This window comes from Pomacea canaliculata, linkage group LG3 (genome assembly GCF_003073045.1).
Source record: "Pomacea canaliculata isolate SZHN2017 linkage group LG3, ASM307304v1, whole genome shotgun sequence".
Taxonomy (NCBI): Eukaryota; Metazoa; Mollusca; class Gastropoda; order Architaenioglossa; family Ampullariidae; genus Pomacea; species Pomacea canaliculata.
In genome coordinates this window covers 3,666,083-3,689,883 of record NC_037592.1, presented here as the reverse complement: position 1 = coordinate 3,689,883, position 23,801 = coordinate 3,666,083, and the positions used below count along the sequence as shown (strand labels likewise).

The window sequence follows — 23,801 nt, the reverse complement described above, 5'->3', positions numbered from 1 at the left end:
AACATTGTCACTATTCCCTTCTTGTTTTGACTTAAATTTCCATTGTCAGTCAGGAAGAGCATGCCTGGCTGCCTTTCCACGTATGTTACTAAGCCTCGAATTATCTTTCATTATCCCCTATTATCCTGTGAGTTGTATGTTATCTGTTTTCCCGTCCCTGCAAGAAGCAGTCTACATGTGACATCACCAACAGCAATAATAACAATGTCTTATCTGGACTCTACTGTTTCTTGTCGACTTCCCTCCTTCAACCACTTCCTCAGTCTACCCTCCCTTCCCTCATCCCCTCAACATCTCTGATGTGTGGAGTCCGCTGTGCAGATCGTGTTCCCTGACTACCTGACTCGGAAACGTCCACATCCTTAAAAGGCAAAATTCTCATTTGTTTGAGGACAGCCAGACATTTGACAAGTCAAAGCTTTTGCTTTTTGTCAGAAGCACGTTTTTTGTCTGTCTGATTTGCGATGGCCAGCCTGGACTATTTGCAGATTGTCCGACACTCGGCTCGACTAACAAAGCTTATTAGGCCAGCGACTGATGGTTCATTTGAAACTTTTTTGAGCAGTTAAAATCCAAACCACAATTATATGTACGTAAATTCTGCTTCCACCTTTTAAAAATATCTGTACACACATACACACCATAAAATGGAAAAAATAAAGATGCTAAAAGGAATGAAAAAAGCTATAGTTTCATGCTTTATGCACATGACCGCAGAACAGGCGGAATGGAAGGACATCTGTCAGAACATGGAATGGTCAAAACATGTTTAGGGCATGCCTTCGGTATTTAATGCGTAAAAGAGAGCCAAAACGAAAGAAGAAAGGAAAGAAAGAATAAATACTTGTGTTCTGTGGGTGCAAGAACAAATTAAATGCATTTTAGCCATTTCTTCAGTAAAGTGCAGAGTGCAAATGAGTGGACTGGTCGTCCTGTACAGGACCTGCTCATTATCACCTCAGTCCTGCACGTGGCGGCCTTTCTCAGTTGTCAGTCCATCCATGTGCTCCCCCACCCCCTAATGACCGGTACCAAGGGACGAATGAATTATGGGAAAAAGTGCTTGGCACTCGACTAGCCTTCCAGAATGGATTGTAGTAGAGTGGCGAGATACCGCTTACCTGGAGAGAACTGAGTGATCTCTTCCTTGGCCGTTGTTGATCAGGAGCCCAGTGTCATTGTTTACTAGGAAGAAGAACCCCGGCTGGAGTACTGATTGGGTCGGAAAAATGTTCAAAGCAGGTGCGGGCATTAAATTTTTATCGTCGATCCTGTTTTTTTTAAATTAAAAGTAGTCAAAGTTGAATGTATTGATTTGTATAATACTATTTTAATGTAATAAATATGGGGAAAGTCCCAAAGTTTCTCGTTTTTCCGAGGACTGAGTCTCTAGAGTCAGCGACTAAAAACTCCGAGAGCAAAATCGTCTACAACCATCTTCCGGGTGTCAGTGCGTTTGCGCCAATTAAGAGCCGGAACTCAAATGAGCAATCAATACGAAACCAGCTCGTGGTCGCCATTTAATTAAGAATTTTAATTCGTCTTAGTCAGCAGCAGATGTCGCAATGTTTTACATTCAATGGACGGCTTTCTCTCACTCCCAACCACCAACCCACAAACCCTCCTTTCCAGTCTTTGTGAATAGTGTATGTAGGCCACTGATGATTTTATGGCTTCACTGGCACTGGAAACAGCAGCATGGTAACAGTATTTGCTCAGTGCACCTAAAGGAGGAAAAACCCACATCCCGCGTCAATGTTTACTTCCTAGAACTTCACATATTTGTAGAAATTTGTCCTGCTGTGGGGAGCTCTCCTGGGGAGAAGAGGTAAAGGTGAAGACTGTGAGTAAAGAGAGCCGCAAAGTGCAACGGTAATGGCATCACAGCCGAGGCTCACCAGCTTCCGTTGGTCTGTCTACGTAATGCGCATGTCTGAATCTCATATCTTCAGCAGGAATGATGATGGTCTGCTTGAACCCCCAATTTTTTTAACTTGATGTAGATAGGTTGGCTGGACATTGGGTGTCTTACGAAAACATTTCTCATACATAGTCGTCTTGCTGCTGAAATCACTTCGCATGGAATAAGTTCTTGTTACGATGACAATAACATTTAATGACAGTCCAGTTCAGCTCCAATTCGATTTTAACAGTTTTTGTTAGTGATAGACAAACTGCATAATTGCAGTTTATATGCAATTTACCTAATTATAACAAGAAAATTATGGTCAAGTCTAAAATGTGTGTAGCTGAAACATCGATTCTTGATTGCGATCAGAATTTACATTGGCTATAATATCGCCATAATTCAGTCATAAAGATTTAGTTAAGTGTAGTATGAAAACCATGAATCCGAACTGTTTTACCTTGTGAAAAGTTTCTGATATAGTTCTGTATAGTCTGCGACCTAACAATCAGGAACAGCACCCGTGCAGGGGGACGAAAGGGGACGAAAGAGGCCGGTTTACGTTGACCAGCACCATAGTCGATCATTGTATCTGCTCCAGAGACTTGAACTTTCCCTAAATTTAGTCTCTAGTACCTGAGAGCATTCAAAGCATCTGCTCATGAAACTGGGCGCCATGTGAGACAAAGTCAACTACTTCCAGAAAGATTACTTGGGATGACAGAAAAACCTAGCTCTATTCAGTCATTAATGAAAACTGCCCACCACTAGACATTTAATGACAGTTCGCTGCGCCAAACACAAATTTTATCACAACACTCGTGCTTTCAACACCTCATCCATCTAGTCTGTACAACGAGTGATAGCGAGGCGGTGACCCGTACTCTCATCTTTTAATTTCCTCGTAATGGTTTGCTAGCAGCGCGTCATAGTCGATGTACCAGGTCAGGGTTCCGTTGACCGGATTCACACCTAGGGCAGGCAACTCGTCGACGATGCCCGTTCTTGAGTGGGCCTTCTCCAGCTTCTCTAGCACCGCGTGCTTCTGGGAGCCCATCACCAGGAAGGCCACGCGCTTGGCCCGGTTAATGAGGGGCAAGGTCATGGTCATGCGAGAGGGCGTGTCCTTGGGTCCGCTGTCCGTCAAGACCACGAGCGTTTCCGAGTCGGCGCTGAGTGTAGGGCTTCTGGGAAACAGCGACGCTGTGTGACCGTCCTCACCTAGGCCGAGGAGGATAAAATCCATCTGCAGGTTCATGACATGCTTACGGATGCTGTCAGAGTAGAGTCTGGCACCTGCCGAGAAATTTAATATCATTACAACAACAATGAAACGAAATTACTTTAAAAACACTGCAATTAAACTATCGTTCTGGAATTTTTGCTTAACGTGAGTGTGTGGGGTGTGTGAGTGTGGTATTTTCACTGGAAACAAATAAACCCAGACTTTGTCCTGGACCTTGCAATTCGGGATCACAGATACGACCGGCCAGATCGACTGGCATTGTGTGAACGTGCGACCAAGGAACCCCCGCTAGTCTCAACAGGTGGCGGTCCAGGTGAAACAGGTTTGAGCGGAAATCTCCGGCAGGATGAACACATCTCTCGTCCACCTGAGAAGAAAACCACTACAGGTGAATTTACGAGAACAAAAATCAGGCTTTGTTCCGGACATCGAAATTGAAGACTGTGAATGAAACCAAATAAGGAAGCAAGTGAAAGAAAATAACAATTTATAATAGTAGGGAAAAAGGTCACACGTTTGTAAGAAAGATCTGCTACTGACCTGCCAGACATGAATGTTGGCCCAGTTCTCGCTGGCAAAGCTGTGCGCCAGCGCCTGCCACAGGAGGATCGGCGAGGTACCTCCTGAAAACGCCACGTGGAACACCCCCTTGCTCATAATATCTGCCTCCGCCGCAGTCTCTATCTCACGCGCCAGGTGCAAAGCCAAAGACTCTCTCGTCCCGCTGACCAGTCGGTGACCTGCACAAAACTACACTGATCTAGAAAAACAAAATACACGTTGAAAAATTTTTTTTATATGTATATATAACAGTGGTATTTATACAGCGCATTTCCCCATGTAGACACGAGCTCAAAGCGCCGAACACGACAGACAACCAGCAAACTGTGAGTCGACCATACAATAAACAATAAACAATCCATGACTAGATGAAGAACTAAGGAGTGGGCAGAGCTGTACTCCTGATAAAGCAAGATATTTGTTTTTTAGACCAGATTATTTGGTTTCGAAAGTATACACAGGCCGAAGAGAGAAAGAGAATTCCAAACATCGGGACCAGCAAAGAAGAACCGTCTGCCATTTTCTCCCGACTAGTGTGCAGCAGTGTTGTAATCCTAATGATAAATGCGGTTTACATGTGACGGATAGCAATAACCTTACACAAAGAATATTTATTGTTTTAGTAAAGACTGTAAAGTGACAGAAAGCTAGTTAGACATGTTCTTTCTATTACGGAGAGTCTGAACAGACTGTCAGAAGACGACTAAGTTTGCGCGCAATGGCAAGGTCACTGCGGATTATAATTTACAACCTGCCCAAACATTCAGTTTAAATTTTTTTTCCTCCAACTGCTCAAGTCGTGCTTGATAAAATAGTGTTGTCAGGTGCGTATAAAAAGCGTGTTGAGAAGAGATCTCACCCAAGAACGAGGCTGGTGTCTGCAGGTGCTGCAGGTGAGGGGCAGGCCCCTCCCTCGTCTTCTCGCCTGCGTCCTGGTCCCTGTCCTCTGCCGTGTACGCCAGCCGCCCGCCCTTGACCTCAAAGTTGAGCAGCGCGGCGGGGTCGCCCGCATCGTAGATTCGTGGGGGTCGGTTGGGACTGGGCTCGATCACCTGGTCCCAGATCCGCCAGGCCAGAAGCAGCTCGCTGGTACTGATGAACCTCTCACGCCTGTCCTGCAAGGCGTCGTCCAGCACCGTGGTGTAGGCGTCGGACTGGCTAACCGGCGTGGCGTGGAAAAAAGCGTCCGGCGAGGCACCGTGGTACTTCTTGAGCGTGCCGAAAACTTCCGAGTCGAAGGTCTCTTGTAAGCAGTCGGGCCAGACTGGCTTGCCTAACGACGTGGATACCGAGATCAAGGGCTTGCCGACTCCTCCGTGACCGATCTGAAACACCAGCTGTTTTGGGGAGGAGTACGGCGACTGACCTCCCTTTCCATTTAAGGTGACCTCGCTGGCGTTGACCTCCGACCGGTAGGCGTGGCCAGCACCTTCGCCAAGGTGATAGTCATCGTGACAACCACTGACACAGACGCGGTTAGGCTTGAAGACGATCCGTATGTAGCTGGACCGCTCGTCCATCTTCTTACCGGACACAAGGATGAACGGGACGTCGGCCCAGCGAGGGGACTGAACCTGGGAAAAAAGATCAAGGGTCAAAATCGCCTCAAAAACCTCGGCAAAACTGCTTTACTCCACCTCATGACATTCGACGCCCTGATGTGTCAATCACTTGTGTCTTTGATCATTAAGCTGTGTACATGGAAACCCATGTAAGCCCCTATTTGCATCACTGATCGCTAAAAGCCGGAGGCCTCTGGAAGACGCGGTCCCGCACTGTTACTTTTAAATTACCGAAAGAAGTTAAAAATTATCTATGGAAACTTTCGATTTCAAAAGCGGCTTTGTCTCCCACTGGCACGAGTGCTTTTCTTACGAGATAATACGAGTTTCAAGTTTTCGTGTGAACTTTATATCTATTATCTGTACCTGCAACACTAGTTCTCGTTTCACATTCATTACACAGCACTCTGAAAATAAACTATTTCTATTGGTCCCTCTTCCCTCTTATTTGTAAAATTAATTTATATAAGACTGATTTAAATATTACATCGATATTTAGGAATTATATCTTTTAGGACTGCTGTCTATTTTCTGTACTTCCAACATCAGCTGTCTTTCTATAACAGTTTGTTAAGTGGCCCTAAGACTACGCATTATTTGTTTCGTCTCGCTCACTTCGCTATAAAATTAATTTAAAATTATACAACAGGGAAAAAAAAAAAGAACACAAACGACAGGAATTACACAAGAAACTTGAATGAATTTGGATCAGAGGAAACGTGTTTCCATGACTTAATTCTTGGCTACTTTGACATAACAATACAAAATACACATGTAGGAAAACGGAATTTATGCTAGTAAAAGAAAGCTGTTTACGCAATGATTTGGAGCGAACCCATTTGTCTCATGGCAGATTATGTTGATGAGCACAATCTGGCAGCTACGGATTGTCGGTGACAAACCTCCAGTCATATGGAACTACTGCTAACGAGTGTTCACTGATGCTAACAGAGACTCAGACGCTGAAAACTATGCCACTGCCAAGTACAAAACGGCGATTTACAAAAACTGTAATGAGGAGCACATCACTGCACAGTAGATGTACTGAGAAAGACAGCAGAGAGACAGAGGGGACACAACTTTCTTTGACAGTTGTCTCCGTTAACACAATATAAATCTGGTAAAACAACTCAGTGAGAACGAGCACAGGAATGTAGCGAGAACTGCACAAAAGCCAAGGAACAACGAAAACCTGGACTTGGGAAGGTTTGAACAGTAACAGCTCTAAACATCGGACACGCTGTGACGTGAGCATACCTTGACCAACGCTGCAGCGAACGTGGGAACCAGTGACGTCACGTTGGAGTCCGGCAGTTCGCGGGCTGCTTCGTAAGCATATGACGCGTACTGGCCCAACAACAGTCCTTGTGATGTCACACGGGGGATTTGTCGTAGTAGTCGTACCTGAGTGCAAATAACTCAAAATAACGCTCTGCTGTAATCTTCTTTTTTAGAATTAAGCTCAATATCTAAAATATAATAATAACAACAATCATAAACAATGTGTATAGCCTACTTCCTTATAGCAAGCAACTTGATGTGAATGAACAGATGAAAGCAAACTACAAACACAATGGCACATTTGTACACTAGAAAAACCGAGGGATCGGGGAGAAAAGGGGGGGAATATTGTGGAAAAAAGATGGTATTCACGAAAAAAAAAAAACCAGCTCTGCTTGTCTTATCATCAGGTTATGGCATGTATGGTCATAATCATCAAATTGATGCATGTGGTTGTAATGTCAACGCATCTGACAGACGGCTGGTTAGGGGTGTACTCTGCAAAACGGTTCCTGGCGACAACGGGGGCCACATCAAACCGTCAAATGACGTTAAAAAGTTAACTTCTTTCTTTAAAAAAGCAAAACTCTTCATCAGGCAAAGAGAAGCAAACATTGTCATTACTTTGGCTTCTTGTACAGACGTGGTCGACGTGGACAAATTTGCAGGCAGGTCAAGGGTCACCAAGGTCAGCAGTTGGGTTAGATGGTTCTGGAAGACGTCGCGAATGACGCCTACGTCATTATAAAAGCCAAAGCGCTCTTTTCTCCAGAGAAAACAGCAAAAAAAACTTAACTTTACTCACGTGTCATTATGTTGTTATTTGGCTTGAACAATGAACACAGAAAGTAGAGCACAGGTTATGAAAAGTTGTCGCGGAAAGAGAAATTAAGAAGACAAATTTGACGGAACCTGGCAGGTACAGGCAGAATCCGATATGTCTGTTCTGAGTTTCACACTTTTGAAAAGAGATGGTCTACCAGCTGCTAATTTAGAAGAGAAACAGTACAATGAGTCTTATCGAAAGGCGAAGGGAATGAAACTGCCGGAGAAGCTATAAAAAATAATTCTACACAGAATGATATCAGTTCGCCTAACTGGCTAGAGCAGGGGTCACCAACCTTTTTGATACTTAGAGCTACTTGAAGGGTACTGAGCAATACCAGGAACTACTTGTTTGATACAAACTTATTGAGTAACATACACGGTAGTATAGACAGGCCAGGTATCAACATGATGTAGACTTGTAGAGGGTGACTGTTGTCCCTCACTCTTCGTCATTGCCCGTTGACCTGCGTCATGTTTTGTGTCTGATACTGATCTGTGCATCTGTGACCCCATTTGTTATGTTCCTGGATTGATTTCTGTGTCTGTGAACCAATGCTACAGCCTTCCATTTGCCATTTGTGACTATTGTTGATTGCTGATTTGGTGCTCTGGCAAAACACACACACATTAGTAATCTATCTTCTGTGATATTATTCTTTTATGCAGTGAACAATTCATAAAACATCCGAGCAAAACATATTCGTATAAGCCAGCATGTGTGTTTGCCTTTAAACGTTAAAAAATCCGCATAGAATACCCAGACAGCCTTGCAACTACCGATGAACCTTGCTCACTCACTGTTTGATGTCCCTTCCGAGGTGCACGTGCAAAACACGTCCTAACCTTTCAATGTCGAGTTTCTGATGTTTGTTTCCACAGCTTCTGTCATCAATTCCTTTCAGCGGCCGGTCCGCGCGTCACGAACTAATCAGAATTGGTGGCTTCTTGTTCGAGGTGACGAATGCAAGCTGTTCTGGCCCTGCTGACGTATGAGGACGGTTTCCTAATTACGCGGCCATTCGGTCGTTGCAGCTGTCCTTGGTGTCGAGGGCAGAGGGCGCCAATTGGACAAGCGACTTGGGCGATGCATGAGCGCTAGGGAGGGAGTGAGGCTTCGATGGGTGACATTAATACCTGGTCACTGCTACTGCTCAGTAAGGGAAAGGTGACAGGTCTTCTCCCCCTGACTATACAGGCCCCACTCCTGTAAGGGGCCCACAAATTCTTCACACAATAAAGCTGATGGGCCCCAAGCTAAGAGGACAGAGTGAAAGAGATAAATACACTGGATCTTACTACTAAATCAGCAAACACTAATCACAAACATATATCGCAAAGGAAATAAACGGCGATGACCTGTCCTGGCATTCACATCGGCTGCAAATCGTGGGCCTGTACCATCCAGAAGCTGAGGGACCTCACGCTGTATTCTCCCTTTTTGTCTATTCTTTCCTCAACTTGTTACCTACACGTTGGTCACATTAGAACTTTTTTTTTTTGGTATACTACGTGATCCTTCTCACAAAACTCTTTTCCCTAAGCTGTGTCAGGATATATTCTTCAGTTAATGAAATAATATAGAATGCCTAGAATGCCAGTGCCAATGCCCTGCAGTTAATTTTATTCACGTGACTGTCAAATAACTGACAGGCTGAATGTGAAAACTGGTCCTGTACCTTGCATATGAGAGGAAGAAAGAAATTATTAAAAGTAGAAAGGTCTGAAAAAGAGAAACAAACAATAAACAAAATCTGATCAAGAAAAAAACAGAGTGGGATGTAAGGGAGAATGATACTAGAGGCAAAAGACAGAAAGGCAAGCAGTCTAGCACATAGCTATACAGAGACAGCATATAATCTGCATACAAAACCCACAGGTTTGCAGTGTTAACGATTCTTGCTGCTGAAGTCTAAATAATGCAGTAAGTGTGAATACCTTCTACTCCGACAGTTTCCTTTAAAAAGATCTCTACTCGTTCCACATGGTCTCGGTTGAGTATTCGCTCTAACTGAGGATTAGCAGCCCTGCAAATATGTCAGAAATAAAACACGTTGAAAATAAATGAGAACATCCTATTCTCTTTAACCATTACTGCTTCAGGCTGATCTCAACAAAATACTAAGAACGTTTCCTGTGCAAGCTGATTTAAGCTTGTGGACATTCTGATGTATGATTAAATCAGATCTTGCTTGGAAAAATGTCAGGACTTTTCTTTCTACTATATTTTCTGACTAAGGTGGCCAACTTCATCTATACCCCTTACTTTCTCATGTACATATAAAGCTCACGCATACAAACTCTCTCTCTCTCTCAATCATTCCGAGTCCTCACCTAAAAGGAAGAATTGTTGTGACCAAACTCTTTGCCAGGTAATGGTCCACCCTAAACAGCTGGTGCTCCTCAAACATACCCAACAGTTCATCTGAAAGTTCATCTGCAGACTTAAGATTCCGACCCTGTGGCTTTTCCAGAACTACCTAAAAAACAAACAAACAAAATAAAACAATGTTTTGAAAGAAAAGAAAGAGCATACTGGCATCCCTTATTCACCTAAAAGTTACTGAATTAATAATAATGAGGATTTATATAGCACTTTTCCAAAGATTTGCACTGAGTGCTTTACATAAATAATATATAATTATATAGAATGAATCGACAACTATGCACCCATATTCACACGCTCACTTCTACAGCACACACCCACTCACTGAATTGCATAAATATATTAATAAATGTTAGGCTCTTTTGTCATAACCACTTGTTTGCTAATGCAGCCTGTGACATGTTATTTTTAATTTGTAAGCAACATCTCTGTTTAACTGTTTTGTATGTGTGAAAAGATTTTTTTTCACCAACCTTGACAGAAACTCCTAGCTCAGAAATTTTGCAAGAGGCCTTGATGTTCTTCAATGCTGGCAGAAAGACCCTTGGAGGTACAGCAAGATAGATAATCATCTTTTTCTCAGTGTCTTTTGAAAACTGGCTAAAGGAATTTTCCAATGATTTACACATGGCCTGATAGTCTTCAGCACCAATAAGCTGAAAGTATGACACACTGTCATAGAACTCTCCTTTTTTAGAGGAACATATGGTGAAGGAACCATGAGCATCTGAGCACATCACATTGTTGTCAAAAATATCCTGCAATAAAAAGAGATAAAAAGAAGCTAAAAAAAAAGCACTTGGTGTCCATGGTTAATGTGTGACAACTGTTAAGTGTTATCGTGATACGTCTTCCTTTGTAATTGGATTTTCATCTAATCATCTTTTGAAAAATTGGGTATATCTATTTTATACATGGATTATTAAAATGCTGCACTTCAAATTTTGCGGTCACTAATTTCAATTATCATCACAGTTATCTTTGCTATTACTTTTCTTTTACATTTACCACTAGCATTACTAATGGATTATCCTTTATCTCTAGAACTGACACTGATAGCATTAATCAGAAGATTTTACAATCTCAAGTGCTTTCGTATTCCATCCATGGAATTACTAACAGGATATCCTTTATCTTTAGCACTGATCCTGGTAGCATTAATCAGAAAATTTTACGTGTTTTTGTAATGTGTCCATGGAATGCACTCTCTAAGGATAACCTGCTGTGGAAATGGGTAAAAGAAAAAAAAAATGAATTGCTGCAATCTTCTACAGTTTACATTCACAGGGCGATAAGTCATGTGTACAAATGAGTAGACCTCTCTAATCTCTGAACCAGCTGAATTTGGGCAAAAGACATTCTTGGCCATCATTTCGAAGTCTAAAAATGACAAATGTTTCAGTCATTTCATGAACTTCTTGCACCCCCTCTCTGTATGTCACATTTGTTTGCCCCGAGACAATTATCCAGGATACTTTAAGTAGAAGATGCTACAGTCTGTAATCTGTTGTAACATTCACATCAGCCTCCTGCTAGTTTAGTTGAACATTTGAACAAACAAGACTGGAGGCTCTGTAGCATGCTGTAAGTTAGTACATAAAACTCCCAAACAAACCCCTATCCTTTCAGCAGTGATTGGTACCTGACATAGCAAAGATGCTAAATGTAGCAGGTGAGAGTTGGGCTCGGCCTTCCACTTACTATACCTTATACAAGGTGAACCACAAATTTGCTTCTACTATGGCCATTAGTCATGAAACTTTTAGCCTTTTTAGTGGTAGCAACACACAGAAAACACAAAGAATATGCATGCACAACTGAACATTTTCACATACCTTTAATCTTGCAAATGCAACATTGGCATGAGAAGATGCTCCAGCTACAATTGAAAATGTGTGCTGCAGCTCACCATCAGTGTTTTCTTGTTTCATATATGCATTGAACAGTGCCTGCCACAGGTACTTGCGAGCAAGGTCACCTGTGCCTCCAAGAAGTAAGATACCTGTGTGAAGCTGTGAAGCATGACAGATATGCAGGCTATGCCACAACATGGTGACGAAAGGCAACATTACCAGCTGTCTTGACCAAATCATGTTTGGCGATAATCTGCAGAAAATATATGGTGCTGTTGTGGTTACCAGTTCTTGTCAGTAAGATGCTTGGGTTGGGAGGAGTTAAAAAAAGTAAATAAGAGAGAACAAAACTCCAGAAGAAAAAAGATTAAAAAAGGATGGGCAACTGGTCCAACCTGATAAATGTACTCATTCATAACAGAACTCCTTTTAACTGTCTCACTATGAACCCCCGCCACCAATGTTGTGTTTTAAATTATTCTTTTTAAATATTCTGCATATTACTGATATCCCCCTTCCATTCAAAATATTCTTTAAATGGATGCAAATATTAAAGATTTGGAGTGATAAGTTGTTTTGCATTAATTTGGGGAACAAATCTGATTTAGGGAGGCCAGCAGTCAATGCTCTATTCAACAATGTACCACACCAAAAGTGGATGGAGCTTTAAATTTAGTAATGTGATGACTTTAGAAGGCCTGTATGTAATTCTGAACCAATGCAAAAAAAAACAAAAACAAAACAAAAACATTAAAAAAAACCCCACTATCATCCAGTTCATTGAATGGAGTTTATTACTCCATGTACTACTGACCTTTGTCCAATGGAATCCTAACATTTCTGTATAACCATCTAATTTCTATAACACAACTTTTCTGAGTGTCTTCTCAATACCACTTAATTCATACAAGCAGCTGCTTTTAAGCAATGAGCAGTCATGAACAAACTCAAGAAATACTTCGGAATGCTCCAAAATGGCATGAATAAATGCTTTCATTGCACTTTCATCCAAAATATATCCTTCATGAGGTAACACTCTACTTAATGATTTTGCTTTCTCCTTTCAATGTACTACATGAGGACCTTCCCCCTTCCTCTTGCTAAGGCCAAGACAATAATTAACGTCAAGCAAACAAAAAATGACTTCAACAGCATCCCAGCTACAGCAGCCTTGAACCACTTTAAAAACTAGACAGAGAAGTGCAGGTCACCACCAAGAGACTGAAAGGTCACTCCACATTCAGACATATGTTTACACTGGACAGTCCCCATGTCTGCTCCTGTGCATGGCACCAATGACAATAGCCTACTTCCTGGAAGACTGTCCAGCCACCTGAAGAGCAGAGACATGGCCTGCTGCATGATACACTAATGGAGAAAATGATCTTCAGATCCCTGCACACAGCAGACTTTGTCAAGACGAAAAAGAAAAAAAAAGAATCTTTGACAAGAGCAGACAACTCTGTATAATCAGCCCCCCTCAACCCACAAAAAAGCTGATGCAATATAACACCACCACTGAGCAAGAAGGATCATGTGATTAGCACAATACAACATCATCACCCTCATTGCCACAGTTCTTCCCAGCGTTACTATGCAGAGTAGGGAAAAATGCATTGTCTGCTGCTGAACTCCCCATATCAAATTTCAGTTAATTTTCCAGTATTTAGTTTATTGTACTAATTTGATTAATGACTTAAAAAGTTACATCTTTTTTCTTACATACAGACTCTAATGACTGAAAGTATTACAATTTAACGTTATTACATGTTCAAACTGCCAGAAACTATATATTTTGCTTTCTAAAAAATTACCCATCCAGCCTAAATCATGGACTATGAACAATAGTGGGATATGTTTAGTCTATTTTAGTTCTGAAAACTGCTCATATGCATATGCACGTTAAAAAGAACTTAACTGAATTATATTTTACAAGTATAAAACTTGTGTAATTATAACATATTAGCAACATGAAAGTGAAACAAAACGTCTAAAAATTCGTCTGCTCTCACTTGGAAATGTTTAGTAATTATGCTATTTGCACCATTTGTATATATGCGAAACAGTTTGTAAGAACAATATACATTTTAGCAAGGATTTATATGATCATTTTAATATATGAAAAAATCTAAACTTTTTATCTTTATTTGGAAGAAGATATTGAAAGAACATTTTTCTTATGACTTCTTTTTAATCATGGCTTATCCATCAGTTCCGAAAGTAATTAGCATCTTCAAAGGTAATATTTTGTAAACAAATTGGTTAGATGCACAAACCAATCCTATCCCTGATAGGATATTTACACTTCGGTCCTGAAACTGTTCAATGGTAACAAAGTATGGAGCGAATTGCTAATAAAGTCTCAAGTTGAAAGTAGCCGACATTTTGAAAACTGGACACATCAAAGGTCGAACATTTAATGAAACGAAACAAATAAAACAACAACTGCGATTTAAAATTACCTTTACTTTTCTTATAGATACAGTTATATACAAATATTCAAATAAAAATATTATGTTGTTTTTTAAAACATGGTTAGTCGAATGGACTTATCTGCAGCGACTGGGTAAGGCCAAATGTAACCAGGAAAGGATCCTGGGTGATGGTCGTGTTTGTTTCTTGTGAATTCAGTCTAGCGGCTTACTTGAGTTGATGATGCCAGGAAACATGTCAACAGTTAGATTTGCTTGTGTCTGGGGCACACTTGGAGATATCGCCATAGTGTGTATAAGTGAGTAAACTAACGGTTATGATACGACTTCTAGGGAAGTGACTATATTCTGTGGTGCCATTTAGTCAAGTTAGACCACGAACTAATATATCCCACGTTCATGGTTAGACTGGGCAATACATGCCCATGGACATATCGCCAGCTACAACATTTATTCAACCTGTTATAGTAAAATAATAATAATCATCATAGGCCCGTAGTCCTGATTTAGATTAGGTGTGGGGCCATCATATGGATGTTACTACCAGGTCTCACTAAAGCTGTACTTCAATATAATTATACATCTATATAGTTCTATACTACTAAAGTTGCCTCTGTTCTTTTGCACTTATGTGCAATCTGCTGACAGCGCAGTCCATTGGATGCTTCTTATGTCTGCCTTTTCTTTTATCTTCTTTTATTTTGCAGTTCCTTGTTGGATTATTTTTGCTTGTCATGATGATCCTGAGCTGTGCTTATGTACCTTCAGGTTCTTGTCTTTACACTGTGATCAGCTGTTCATAGATCCCGATTAAAATATCTGCTTTATTATGATTTGTAATTCGTTATTGTTGACGTGGTCTTTGTAGTAGAAATACAGGATGTTTGTGTAACACCTCATATCAAGGAAGTGTATTCTCTGCCAGGATCTACTCCTTCCCGACACCTAACGAACAGAATAGGTCAATGGACTGAAATGAACTTGAATACAAAATCCTCAGACACCAATATTTACATGACAATGTTAATGATGTTAAAAGTATTAATAGTAGTATTTTTAGAAGTATCCTTATTATTAGTCATATTAAAAAATTGAGGCAATTTTCATGAGAATAGACTTGCAAACAATTTAATAATAATAATAAATGCAAAATTTGTAAAGCTCATACTCACACTCCTAAGGAGCATGCTCTTAGCGCTTAAGAACAAGAACGAAACATGGACAGCATATGAAGTACAGGAAAACAAACCAATAACATATGAACTATAAAAGAATAAACAACCGTACTAAACGAGCAATAAATTAAAATACAGAAAACACAAAGAGGAATCAAATAACAAGAACAAGAGCTGAGAGTAATATGATATTGCAAAAGGAAGGGTGTGAAAAAGGATTAGCATTAGGGGAAAAGTTGTTAGGAGTATTCATGAAATGATGACTATTAATATGCTTCTGTTTTGGTAAACTGTGCTGTTTCTTTACAGTTGGCATTATATCTGGTCTGTTGAGGCATATGGTCACACCCTTTCACCGAGGATTTTTCCAGAATGATGAAAGTCTTATGCATCCATACAGGGACTCAACAGTTACATCAGCTGTCATGTACTCTGTTGGATTTACAGTTCCCTCCCTTGCTGTGAGTTTTGCTGAAAGTAACTGAAACATTTGTTCATCTGTTAGCATTTAGTTGCTCTGTTCTGTACATGTACTGCTTTGTCTGTCAGTAACTTCACCAAGTTTTGATACTGCATTGACAATCAGACTCCGCTGCCAAACTTTGGGATATGTCTGAGATCCTGGGAGTGGGAACTGCCCAATTTATTGTAGCATCTGAACTTTAAATAACTTATTTTCCTATTTGTCATTTAATTTCTACTGTTAGCTTATTTATCATATTTGCATACTTTGACCAGTTAACTATTGCACTTTTCTCTTTAACCTTTACAAATGAATTTAATTAATACTTTTTGATGTGACTTTGAGATGGAGTATCAGGCTATCTAAATGTGGTGTTTATTAATATTTTGATTATGTTTCCCTGAGCAACTTATTACAAAGTCCCATATTTAAAGATATAGCATACAGTTCTCAGAAATACAACCCTTACAGAAACACAAATGTATTCATGGGCAAGTATAAAAGGATTGTTACAGTTTTCTTTTAATAACAGATTGTTATAATATTATGTTAGTAACCTTGATACATTTACGTCCTTTGAAAGACAGGGACAACTATTTCTATCATTAATTCATTTTCCACCCACTTTCTTTCCCTCACATGTAGCAAATCTGTTTCAGATACTACTTTTAGAAGGAGGCTGGGTTTTCACTGTGGTGGCACGCAACAGTAATTATGAACTGGCATCAGTCAAATCAAAGAAGAGTTTGATTTACTTCTGGTTATGGCGGGTACTCAGAGTCTGTATTATCTTTTACTTCGGTGTTGTTGTTACCCATCTGGCCACAAACATTGGCAAGTATTCCATAGGCAGGTATGTTTGATTTCTTTTTTTTTTCAAATTTCCTACAGAAGCCCTTTTTTCTTATAGTAAGTAGTCTATTCATCTGTAAGCTTAATCATCAGACTATTATATATAAATATAATATAAATAAAATAAAAAATATAAACCTCCATGGCATTAACCACGAATGTTACTTTGGATCAGAAATTTATGTGAAAAGGATTAACCTTCAGCGGTACTCAGGGTAACTTGATTTGATCCCAGATGAAGTAATAAGCCTGAGTACCGCTTTTCTGATCTCATCTAGTAGGAAGGTTTGTTGCATCTTTTTCCCCAGAGAATGGTGGAAATGCAATACTTAAAAGGTTAAATCATTCATTACCGAATTAAAGTAATTACCTTTTGAAAAAAGATGCATTGCTTCCTCCACTCCCACATTCACGTAATTGTAAAACAACTCTGACCGTGTAGATTTTTAACTTGATATATATTTTTCTCTGAAATTCTATATTTATTGATAATTTTATTAAACGCGTGAAGATGGTGTAAAGTGTTTCATAACCTGGCCTGCCTAGATTTACTATGTATTTTTGGGTGTTACTTTTATTTCCAAACATATTGGAAGAATAATTCTTCTTAATTCTCTACCTGTGTCTATATCCACTAGAGCCTGCTGCCAGAAGAGAGGGAGGGAAATATTGTGTTGCTCTACATCACTTCTAGATTGCAGCTTTTTTCTTATACAGTATTTTAGGGAAATTTTTAGTGATAAGCTGACAGTGAGAACATAGGCTTTATGAGCTTGTGCACTCACTCCATGTTTACATATGTGCATTTTGTTTGTCAGAATTTCCACATTCATTTAGGGCTAGCTGAATCACAGCACTGTCAAGGGTTTTTAATACAATTCTTGTGAGAAAACCTTTTACAATTCCACAGGCTTCGTCCACATTTCTTTGATGTATGCAAGCCAGACTGGAGTAAGTTGAATGGTACAGGTGCTGGATCATTTTACAGACCATTCCCATACATAGAAGAAGACATTTGTACTGGTCAGGACTCTGCTCTTATTACAGAGGCAAGGTTGGTCTTATGATTGTTGCCTGTGAATTTTTCCGTTTTCTCAAAGCTCCCAGTCTGATCTATAATTACTTTTTTTTGTTACAGTGTGAGATGTCAGTTTTCTGTGGTAACCAAATCTTAAAAGAAGTTTAAATTTTCTTTTATTGCTTTAGTTGATTTTTTTGCTTTTGCATTTTAAAAGAAAGGGAATGCTGCAAGGAGTGGTTGTTGAACTAACTGATCAGAATGAGTATATAGTCGATTTCTGTCATTTCCCTGCCATGTATAGCAGGAAGGGGAGAAGAAATACCAAGATTAGGAAGATGTTTTTCCATTTCTATTTTTTTACCTTGGTAAAAGCTCAGATAAAGAGAGTTTAAGATTTTTTTTCAGGGTGTCTTTTCCCTCAGGACATTCTTCCAATTCCGTGTACTGTATGGTGTTTCTGGTGGTGAGTTACTTTATTTGAACAGTTTTGCAGTGTGCATGAATCCACTATAGTGAGAGAGACAAATGACAAATGGCCAACTTAATTCATCCCAGTCTGCAGTTATAACTAGGGAACTGTGCTTAGTATCAAAAGTTACTAAAAAAGATGGGACAAGCTAGTTACAAGATAAGGATAAACTAAGTGATGTATCACACAAAAAACATGCAATCTTAAATTCAGACCATATGTAAGACACACCTGCAACATCATGCACTCACACAACTGACAGTTCATCTGTGGTTGAGCAGCTGGACTGCAGACGGTAGAAATGATTTCAAGTGCCTGTTACTTTTACATGCAGTTATGCGATGGCATTTACCTAAACTCTATAAAACAAATTCCCCTGCTACTATACGTGTTTTGGTATGAACAAACTCACAAAAAAGGAAGCTAAATCCCTCTGTTTGACACCAGTTGTGTTGACAATACTGCTCAGGTTGTTCTTATTGTGGACAAACAAACTGTGGAACCAGCTCACAAAGGAAAAAGAGATTTTCATTGAAGGAAGGATAAAAATGGCTGTAAGAAAAGGAAGAGAGAGTGTGTGTGTGTGTGCATGCATATACTCATGGGGACATGATGGGGTTAATGTCAGGGGTTTGGGTTATTTTAAAGTTAGGTTTTGTGTATGAGTTCTGGTTCTGGAAGTGCTTTGTGTTTAGTCAGGGTAAACTAGGGTTACACCAATTTTTTTCTGGTGCATTTCCAGGCAAAAAGAGAAAAAGAATTTTTCTTTTGCACATAAAATTTGGTGTGAGTGAAGGGAGAATGTCTGTGAACTGGAGACTGTGCTTAGCTGCAGTTTTATGGTGAACAAGTTCGCAATTTTTCTGCAAATTCATTTGTGCATTTTTTTATTCATGTTATTCCAGATCTATATGCAAAGGCGTCTTCTGTGGGAGGGGATGCTGCTGATCAAGCCTTTTCTGCAGACTGTCTTCCTGTTATTGGCCATCTACACATGCTTGTCTCGAGTTTCGGACTACAAGCATCATCCAACTGATGTTCTAGCTGGTGGACTCCTGGGACTCATCGTTGCTGTTCTGGTGGTCAGTATCTTGATGATCAGCTTGTTAAACTTCGAGAGATCTACAATAAACTTTATCCTCTACAGGAAGAAAAATAACATATTTTTTTTTAAATGACAGAGATATTATTCCCAAAGTTTTATATTAAAAATCACTATAACTGGCTTGCAGTTATAATTTCAGTCATCTAATGTTACAGTGTTAAAAGTGTTCTAAAGGAGTTTCATAAGGGATTTTTCAAGGAGAAGAAAAGATCATTTGGAATTCCTATTTCTTCATCATACAAATTTTTTCAAGTATATTTCTGGAAATCAAGTATATTTATGGAAATCAACAGTCTGAAAATCCCTGCTTGTTTATAATTTTAGCTTGGCTTTAACTTTTGGTGGTTTACCTGCTATGTTTCTTAAATTCTAAGAATGCCTTCAAATGGTTGAAGATCTTTGACTACTTGCAGTATAATGTCTGCCCTCATAACATTTTTTTATTGCTACGAATTTTATGAAATATTTGTAATTTAAATTGATTCTAATAAATGTCAGAGCAATCTAAGATATAGATGAGCATTTGTGCTTACATTTATACATTAGCAGATTCATTGTAAAAGTGCCCTTTGTTTATTTTTTGCTACAGCTCTATAGTATGAAGGAAAAGGTCTTTCCCACAGAGCAGATGCTTATGAAAGACTCTGACAGCCGTATGCTTCTCATGGAAGCTCTGAGTGGCCATCATGTGAATGAGGTATCAGCTCAGTCAGCACTTTGATGCGCGGGACTGGCTTATCTGGCACTTTTACCCTTATGTGGCAAGAAGAACTTTCAGAATTTCCATGCTTTCTGCTTCCTCTGCATGCAGCATAACTTATCCAGGATAATAAGGAAGTACATTTCATTTGCTGAAAATGTGTGGAAGTTAAACTTGTTTTGAAAGTTTCAGTTTACCTTTTAATATACTATTTTCAAAGTAAGACTAGTATGTTAGTGCTGAAATATTTCTAAAACCATTTACAGCATGTAAGTTGAATAATTTTATGGGTTTGTGGTGATGTTTATCTCATCTGTACCACACTGATGCTCTTCTTTATGTTAGGAAATATTTTTATGGCATGTCAGCAGTGCACCACTTTCATTTTCTGCCTTTGCCATGTTGTCATGAATGCCTTCATCCTCAAGGACACTTGATCTGCAGACCATCATCATCATTCCACACACTTTTGTCTGATGCAAGTGGAACATTAATTTAACAGGGAGTGTTCTGATGGAGAAAGCACAAAAAAACATTGTGCAATAAATTAAATGAATGCTTCTAGATCCTTTTATTGGCATTTTATCCTGAGATTTAGTCATTTTCATGTTTGCAACATTTGAGTGATTAATCTAAGGAAGATAACTCTTGGAAGTTCATTAAAAAAATTCTTTGACCATAGTTTTCATTTACTTGTAGTAGAAGCTGATTTTTCTTTGACCAGGAAACATTTAAATGACTATTATGTAAGAAAAAGAGTTTCAATGAAAATAATTTCTGCCGCAAACATGGAAGCTTTACATATTTGGATGTAATTTTTATCTCTTTTAATGGGAAGAGAAGCAGGTTGTCTGTACTACTTGTTATATCTGGTCAGTCCAGATCTGAGAAATTTATTTTCAACAATCCTTTAAGACATATTAGGAGTGCCACAACAACCATGTAGCTTTATTAAGACATAAGCGTTTAATCTATGGAAAGTATTAATTGGTGTTGGCTCAAGGGAAAAAATATGCAAGCACAATACATGATGGGAGCTGGAATAAAGAAGCGAAGGTTGCATGTTGGTCTATGAGGAGGCAAGGATGATTGTTAATCATTTTCATTAAAAGTTCTTTAAAAAAAGAAATGCTTTGTGGATCTGAAAAGAAAGAATATTTTTACCAGAATGCAAGTAACTCTGCTTGTAGGAATCAATAATAGGATGCCATAAATCTTCCACTGGACTTATCTGCATTGGCATGGTATTTAGACATGCACAAATGGTATATTTTATTTGATGAGTATGCTTGTCTCTCCAGTGGATGATAATTCTACAGATAGAGATGGGACAGATAAATATTTTGATCAGCATGCCTTTTACCAATCTTGCTATTGCATGAATCTGTGCCACCGTACGGAGTAGTCAACACTGTACTTACAGCTGTAGCCACTTCCTTAAGGTCACATGGATGTATTTTGCAACCAACCACACATAAAGGTACTATACATATTTTTGTGCATCATTTGTTTGTGTTGATTTATTCATTTTTTTTCAGAAGTCGTATTGCTGAATTTTAATTCAGGCTTTAATGAAGTACTTATTAATTGTCTTGTTTGTCTGATTTGTCACCATGTGTTTATTATCATAGTTATTTATTACTTATTTATTGTTAATATATAGTGGAAATATAACTTTGTCTAGGTCAGAAGAATATAGTGTACTTCATACAAACAATACTGGGCATTTTCATTACCAAAGTTTCTGTTCCCACATCCTTTGAAGACCCATTATAGCTCACACCTTTCCCACCTTACCAATGCTTATTGAATGTTGGCATAAAGTGCTGTGAAAACAGCAATATTTTAAATATAAAACAAACACTTGTAGTTATTAATATATCTGGGGAGAAGATATAATCCAGTAAGGAACAGAGGATGCTTGTGTAGTATCTATACTTACATAGTATAAAGAGTTTGGGTGAGGTGGGGCCGGTGATAGCCTTGGTTTTTAAGTATCAGTCTTGTGCATTGTTAGGTTTCATGTGTTTTTATTTTGAGCTTTTGAGCTACATCATTTCTATAAAAATCATGTATACATTTGTATTAAAATATTATAGATAAGTATACATCAGTGTAGAGATTGGATGTACATTTCTTACAAAGCTTGCATTGAACAGTTAGGACAGTTATTTCTGTTAAGTATTTACTGTTCAGTTTACAGACAGGTATAATAGCTCCATTTCGAAGATATTTACAAATCCATAAAATTTTGTATCTTTTGTTCAACTGTCAAACACATAATGTTAGTCTTGGGTATCACTGTTATCAGAGTTATTGATGGTTACAATCACTGAGCTTAAATATTTTGGATTATTATACTATTACCTTTTAAAATGTTTTCCAGTTTTTAATGATGTCAACATTCAGTGTTTTAGGTGCTGGAATTAATATCCAGATGATTTTTCCTCAGCTTCTTACCAAAGTTACAAAAAGAAAGCTTGGTCATTCTTTGCTTTTAATTGATCCCATCTAGCAATTTTTATGTGTGTTTGTCCATCACTTTTTATGGGGCGGTATTTATCATTTACTTTTTACATGAAGATGTATTTATACATTGTTTATTTTTACACAAATTGTTGCCATAATCATAGCAGTATGTCATTTCATCACTTATCTCAACTAAGGGTGCTAATTACTTGAATATTGTGTGTGTGCATGCATGCGCTCACACACATAAGCGTGCAAGCAAATCATAAATGGGTGAGGTATCCAAAGAGTGGTTGTATATGCTCACACGTGCTTGGTAACAAGATATAGCCACTTCTCCAGACATGTTGTACGTGACTTTCATTCTGATTTGTAATGTTTCCTTCCGTTGTTCATGTGATATTAGATGCTAGTTGAGTATGTTAATACCACTTTTTATAAGAGTATTAATTTTTACGAGATTTCAGGGATCATGCAGGTTTCGATGACCACTTGGCATTGATTTTTTTTTATTACATTTATGTTTATTTCTTTTGTCAGGCTAAGTCATATGGATCGTGTGAAAGCACCCCATGATGATGTTACGCCAGAAAGCACTGTACATTGACTTGAAGAGTTTGTTACGTAATGCTGAAGGACGAAGAGTACGTTTTGCAGTTTTGCATTTTTTTCGATTGGTATCTGTGACATTGCACTTGTGCACGTTCAATGGTTAAGAAATGTTTTTTTTAACTTCTTATAAAAGTGTTTGTGGCAACTCTCACTTAAGTCTCTTTTTTCTTACATTTGCCGAATAATAGCAAAACGTAACAGTACCTGCATGGCAACATATCTGTGTATGGTGTGTGTGTTGCAGTGTGTGTGTGGTGGGAGTTATGGGGTGTGTGTGGTGTGGGTATGGTGTGTGTGTTGAAGTGTGTGTATGGTGGCTGTGTGTGTGTAGTGGGAGTTATGGGATGTGTGGTTGGTGTATGGTGTGCTGTGTGTGTGTGTGCGTTGAGGGTATGGTGTGTGTTGTATGGTGTGCTCTGTGTGTGGCGTGTAGTGTGTGTTGTATGGTGTGCTGTGTGTGTGTGGCGTGTAGTGTGTGTTGTATGATGTGCTGTGTGTGTGTGTGGCATGTAGTGTGTGTTGTGTGGTGTGCTATGTGTGTGTGGCATGTAGTGTGTGTTGTGTGGTGTGCTATGTGTGTGTGTGGCTGGGGGAGGGGGCTGTATGTGTGTGTCGCAGGAGACATACACTCGTGCAGGACGCTCAACACAAGAAAACTCCGTGCACATTCAAACAAGCATACCCATGATCCTTCATAGTGCTGGGTCAAGCCTGTCTCCAGTTCGCGAGTAGGACGACCAACCCAGTTAGGCGGAGCGTGAATAAGTAGCCCCGGACCAACGGGTGAGATCGCTAACCAGGCAGGGCAGTGACCAACGACGTTTGGCAGGAGAGCGCTTCCTCCTAGAAGGCGAATTTGTATTAAGGAGAAGAAAACATAAGT

The 23,801-nt window shown here is 39.3% G+C and overlaps 2 protein-coding genes across 3 annotated transcripts; one reads left to right on the top strand and one right to left on the bottom strand.

Moving 5' to 3' along the window:
• Positions 1 to 2,095: 2,095 nt before the first annotated feature.
• LOC112559208 (GDH/6PGL endoplasmic bifunctional protein-like) lies at positions 2,096 to 14,048 on the bottom strand. 2 transcript variants are annotated; one of them, XM_025230252.1, is made up of 11 exons: positions 13,924 to 14,048; positions 11,603 to 11,873; positions 10,241 to 10,525; positions 9,716 to 9,861; positions 9,320 to 9,408; positions 7,181 to 7,317; positions 6,533 to 6,679; positions 4,573 to 5,287; positions 3,693 to 3,892; positions 3,366 to 3,519; positions 2,096 to 3,202 (listed from the first exon to the last, which is right to left on the bottom strand). In XM_025230252.1, the coding sequence occupies exons 2-11, from the start codon at positions 11,858 to 11,860 to the stop codon at positions 2,793 to 2,795; spliced, it is 2,541 nt and encodes an 846-aa protein (XP_025086037.1). In that variant the 5' UTR covers positions 11,861 to 11,873; positions 13,924 to 14,048; the 3' UTR covers positions 2,096 to 2,792. The 2 variants fall into 2 exon arrangements, with proteins under 2 accessions (XP_025086037.1, XP_025086036.1); XM_025230251.1 differs by having other exon boundaries at positions 13,897 to 14,046.
• A 127-nt stretch (positions 14,049 to 14,175) lies between these two features.
• LOC112559219 (phospholipid phosphatase 1-like) lies at positions 14,176 to 23,069 on the top strand. The gene is made up of 8 exons (XM_025230278.1): positions 14,176 to 14,351; positions 15,537 to 15,688; positions 16,350 to 16,543; positions 17,453 to 17,596; positions 17,969 to 18,026; positions 18,938 to 19,114; positions 19,727 to 19,834; positions 22,847 to 23,069. The coding sequence occupies exons 1-8, from the start codon at positions 14,273 to 14,275 to the stop codon at positions 22,880 to 22,882; spliced, it is 948 nt and encodes a 315-aa protein (XP_025086063.1). The 5' UTR covers positions 14,176 to 14,272; the 3' UTR covers positions 22,883 to 23,069.
• The last annotated feature ends 732 nt before the right edge of the window (positions 23,070 to 23,801 follow it).

Coding starts and splice junctions, on each gene's coding strand:
- LOC112559208 (XM_025230252.1), bottom strand. CDS start 11,860: ATGATTTGGTCAAGACAGCTGGTAATGTTGCCTTTCGTCACCATGTTG. Junction 5,288..6,532: donor TCGCTGCAGCGTTGGTCAAG/GTATGCTCACGT, acceptor CTTTTTTCCCAG/GTTCAGTCCCCTCGCTGGGC. Junction 3,520..3,692: donor CCAACATTCATGTCTGGCAG/GTCAGTAGCAGA, acceptor TTTTCTTCTCAG/GTGGACGAGAGATGTGTTCA.
- LOC112559219 (XM_025230278.1), top strand. CDS start 14,273: ATGATGCCAGGAAACATGTCAACAGTTAGATTTGCTTGTGTCTGGGGC. Junction 16,544..17,452: donor GGCAAGTATTCCATAGGCAG/GTATGTTTGATT, acceptor ACAATTCCACAG/GCTTCGTCCACATTTCTTTG. Junction 19,115..19,726: donor TCATCGTTGCTGTTCTGGTG/GTCAGTATCTTG, acceptor TTTTTGCTACAG/CTCTATAGTATGAAGGAAAA.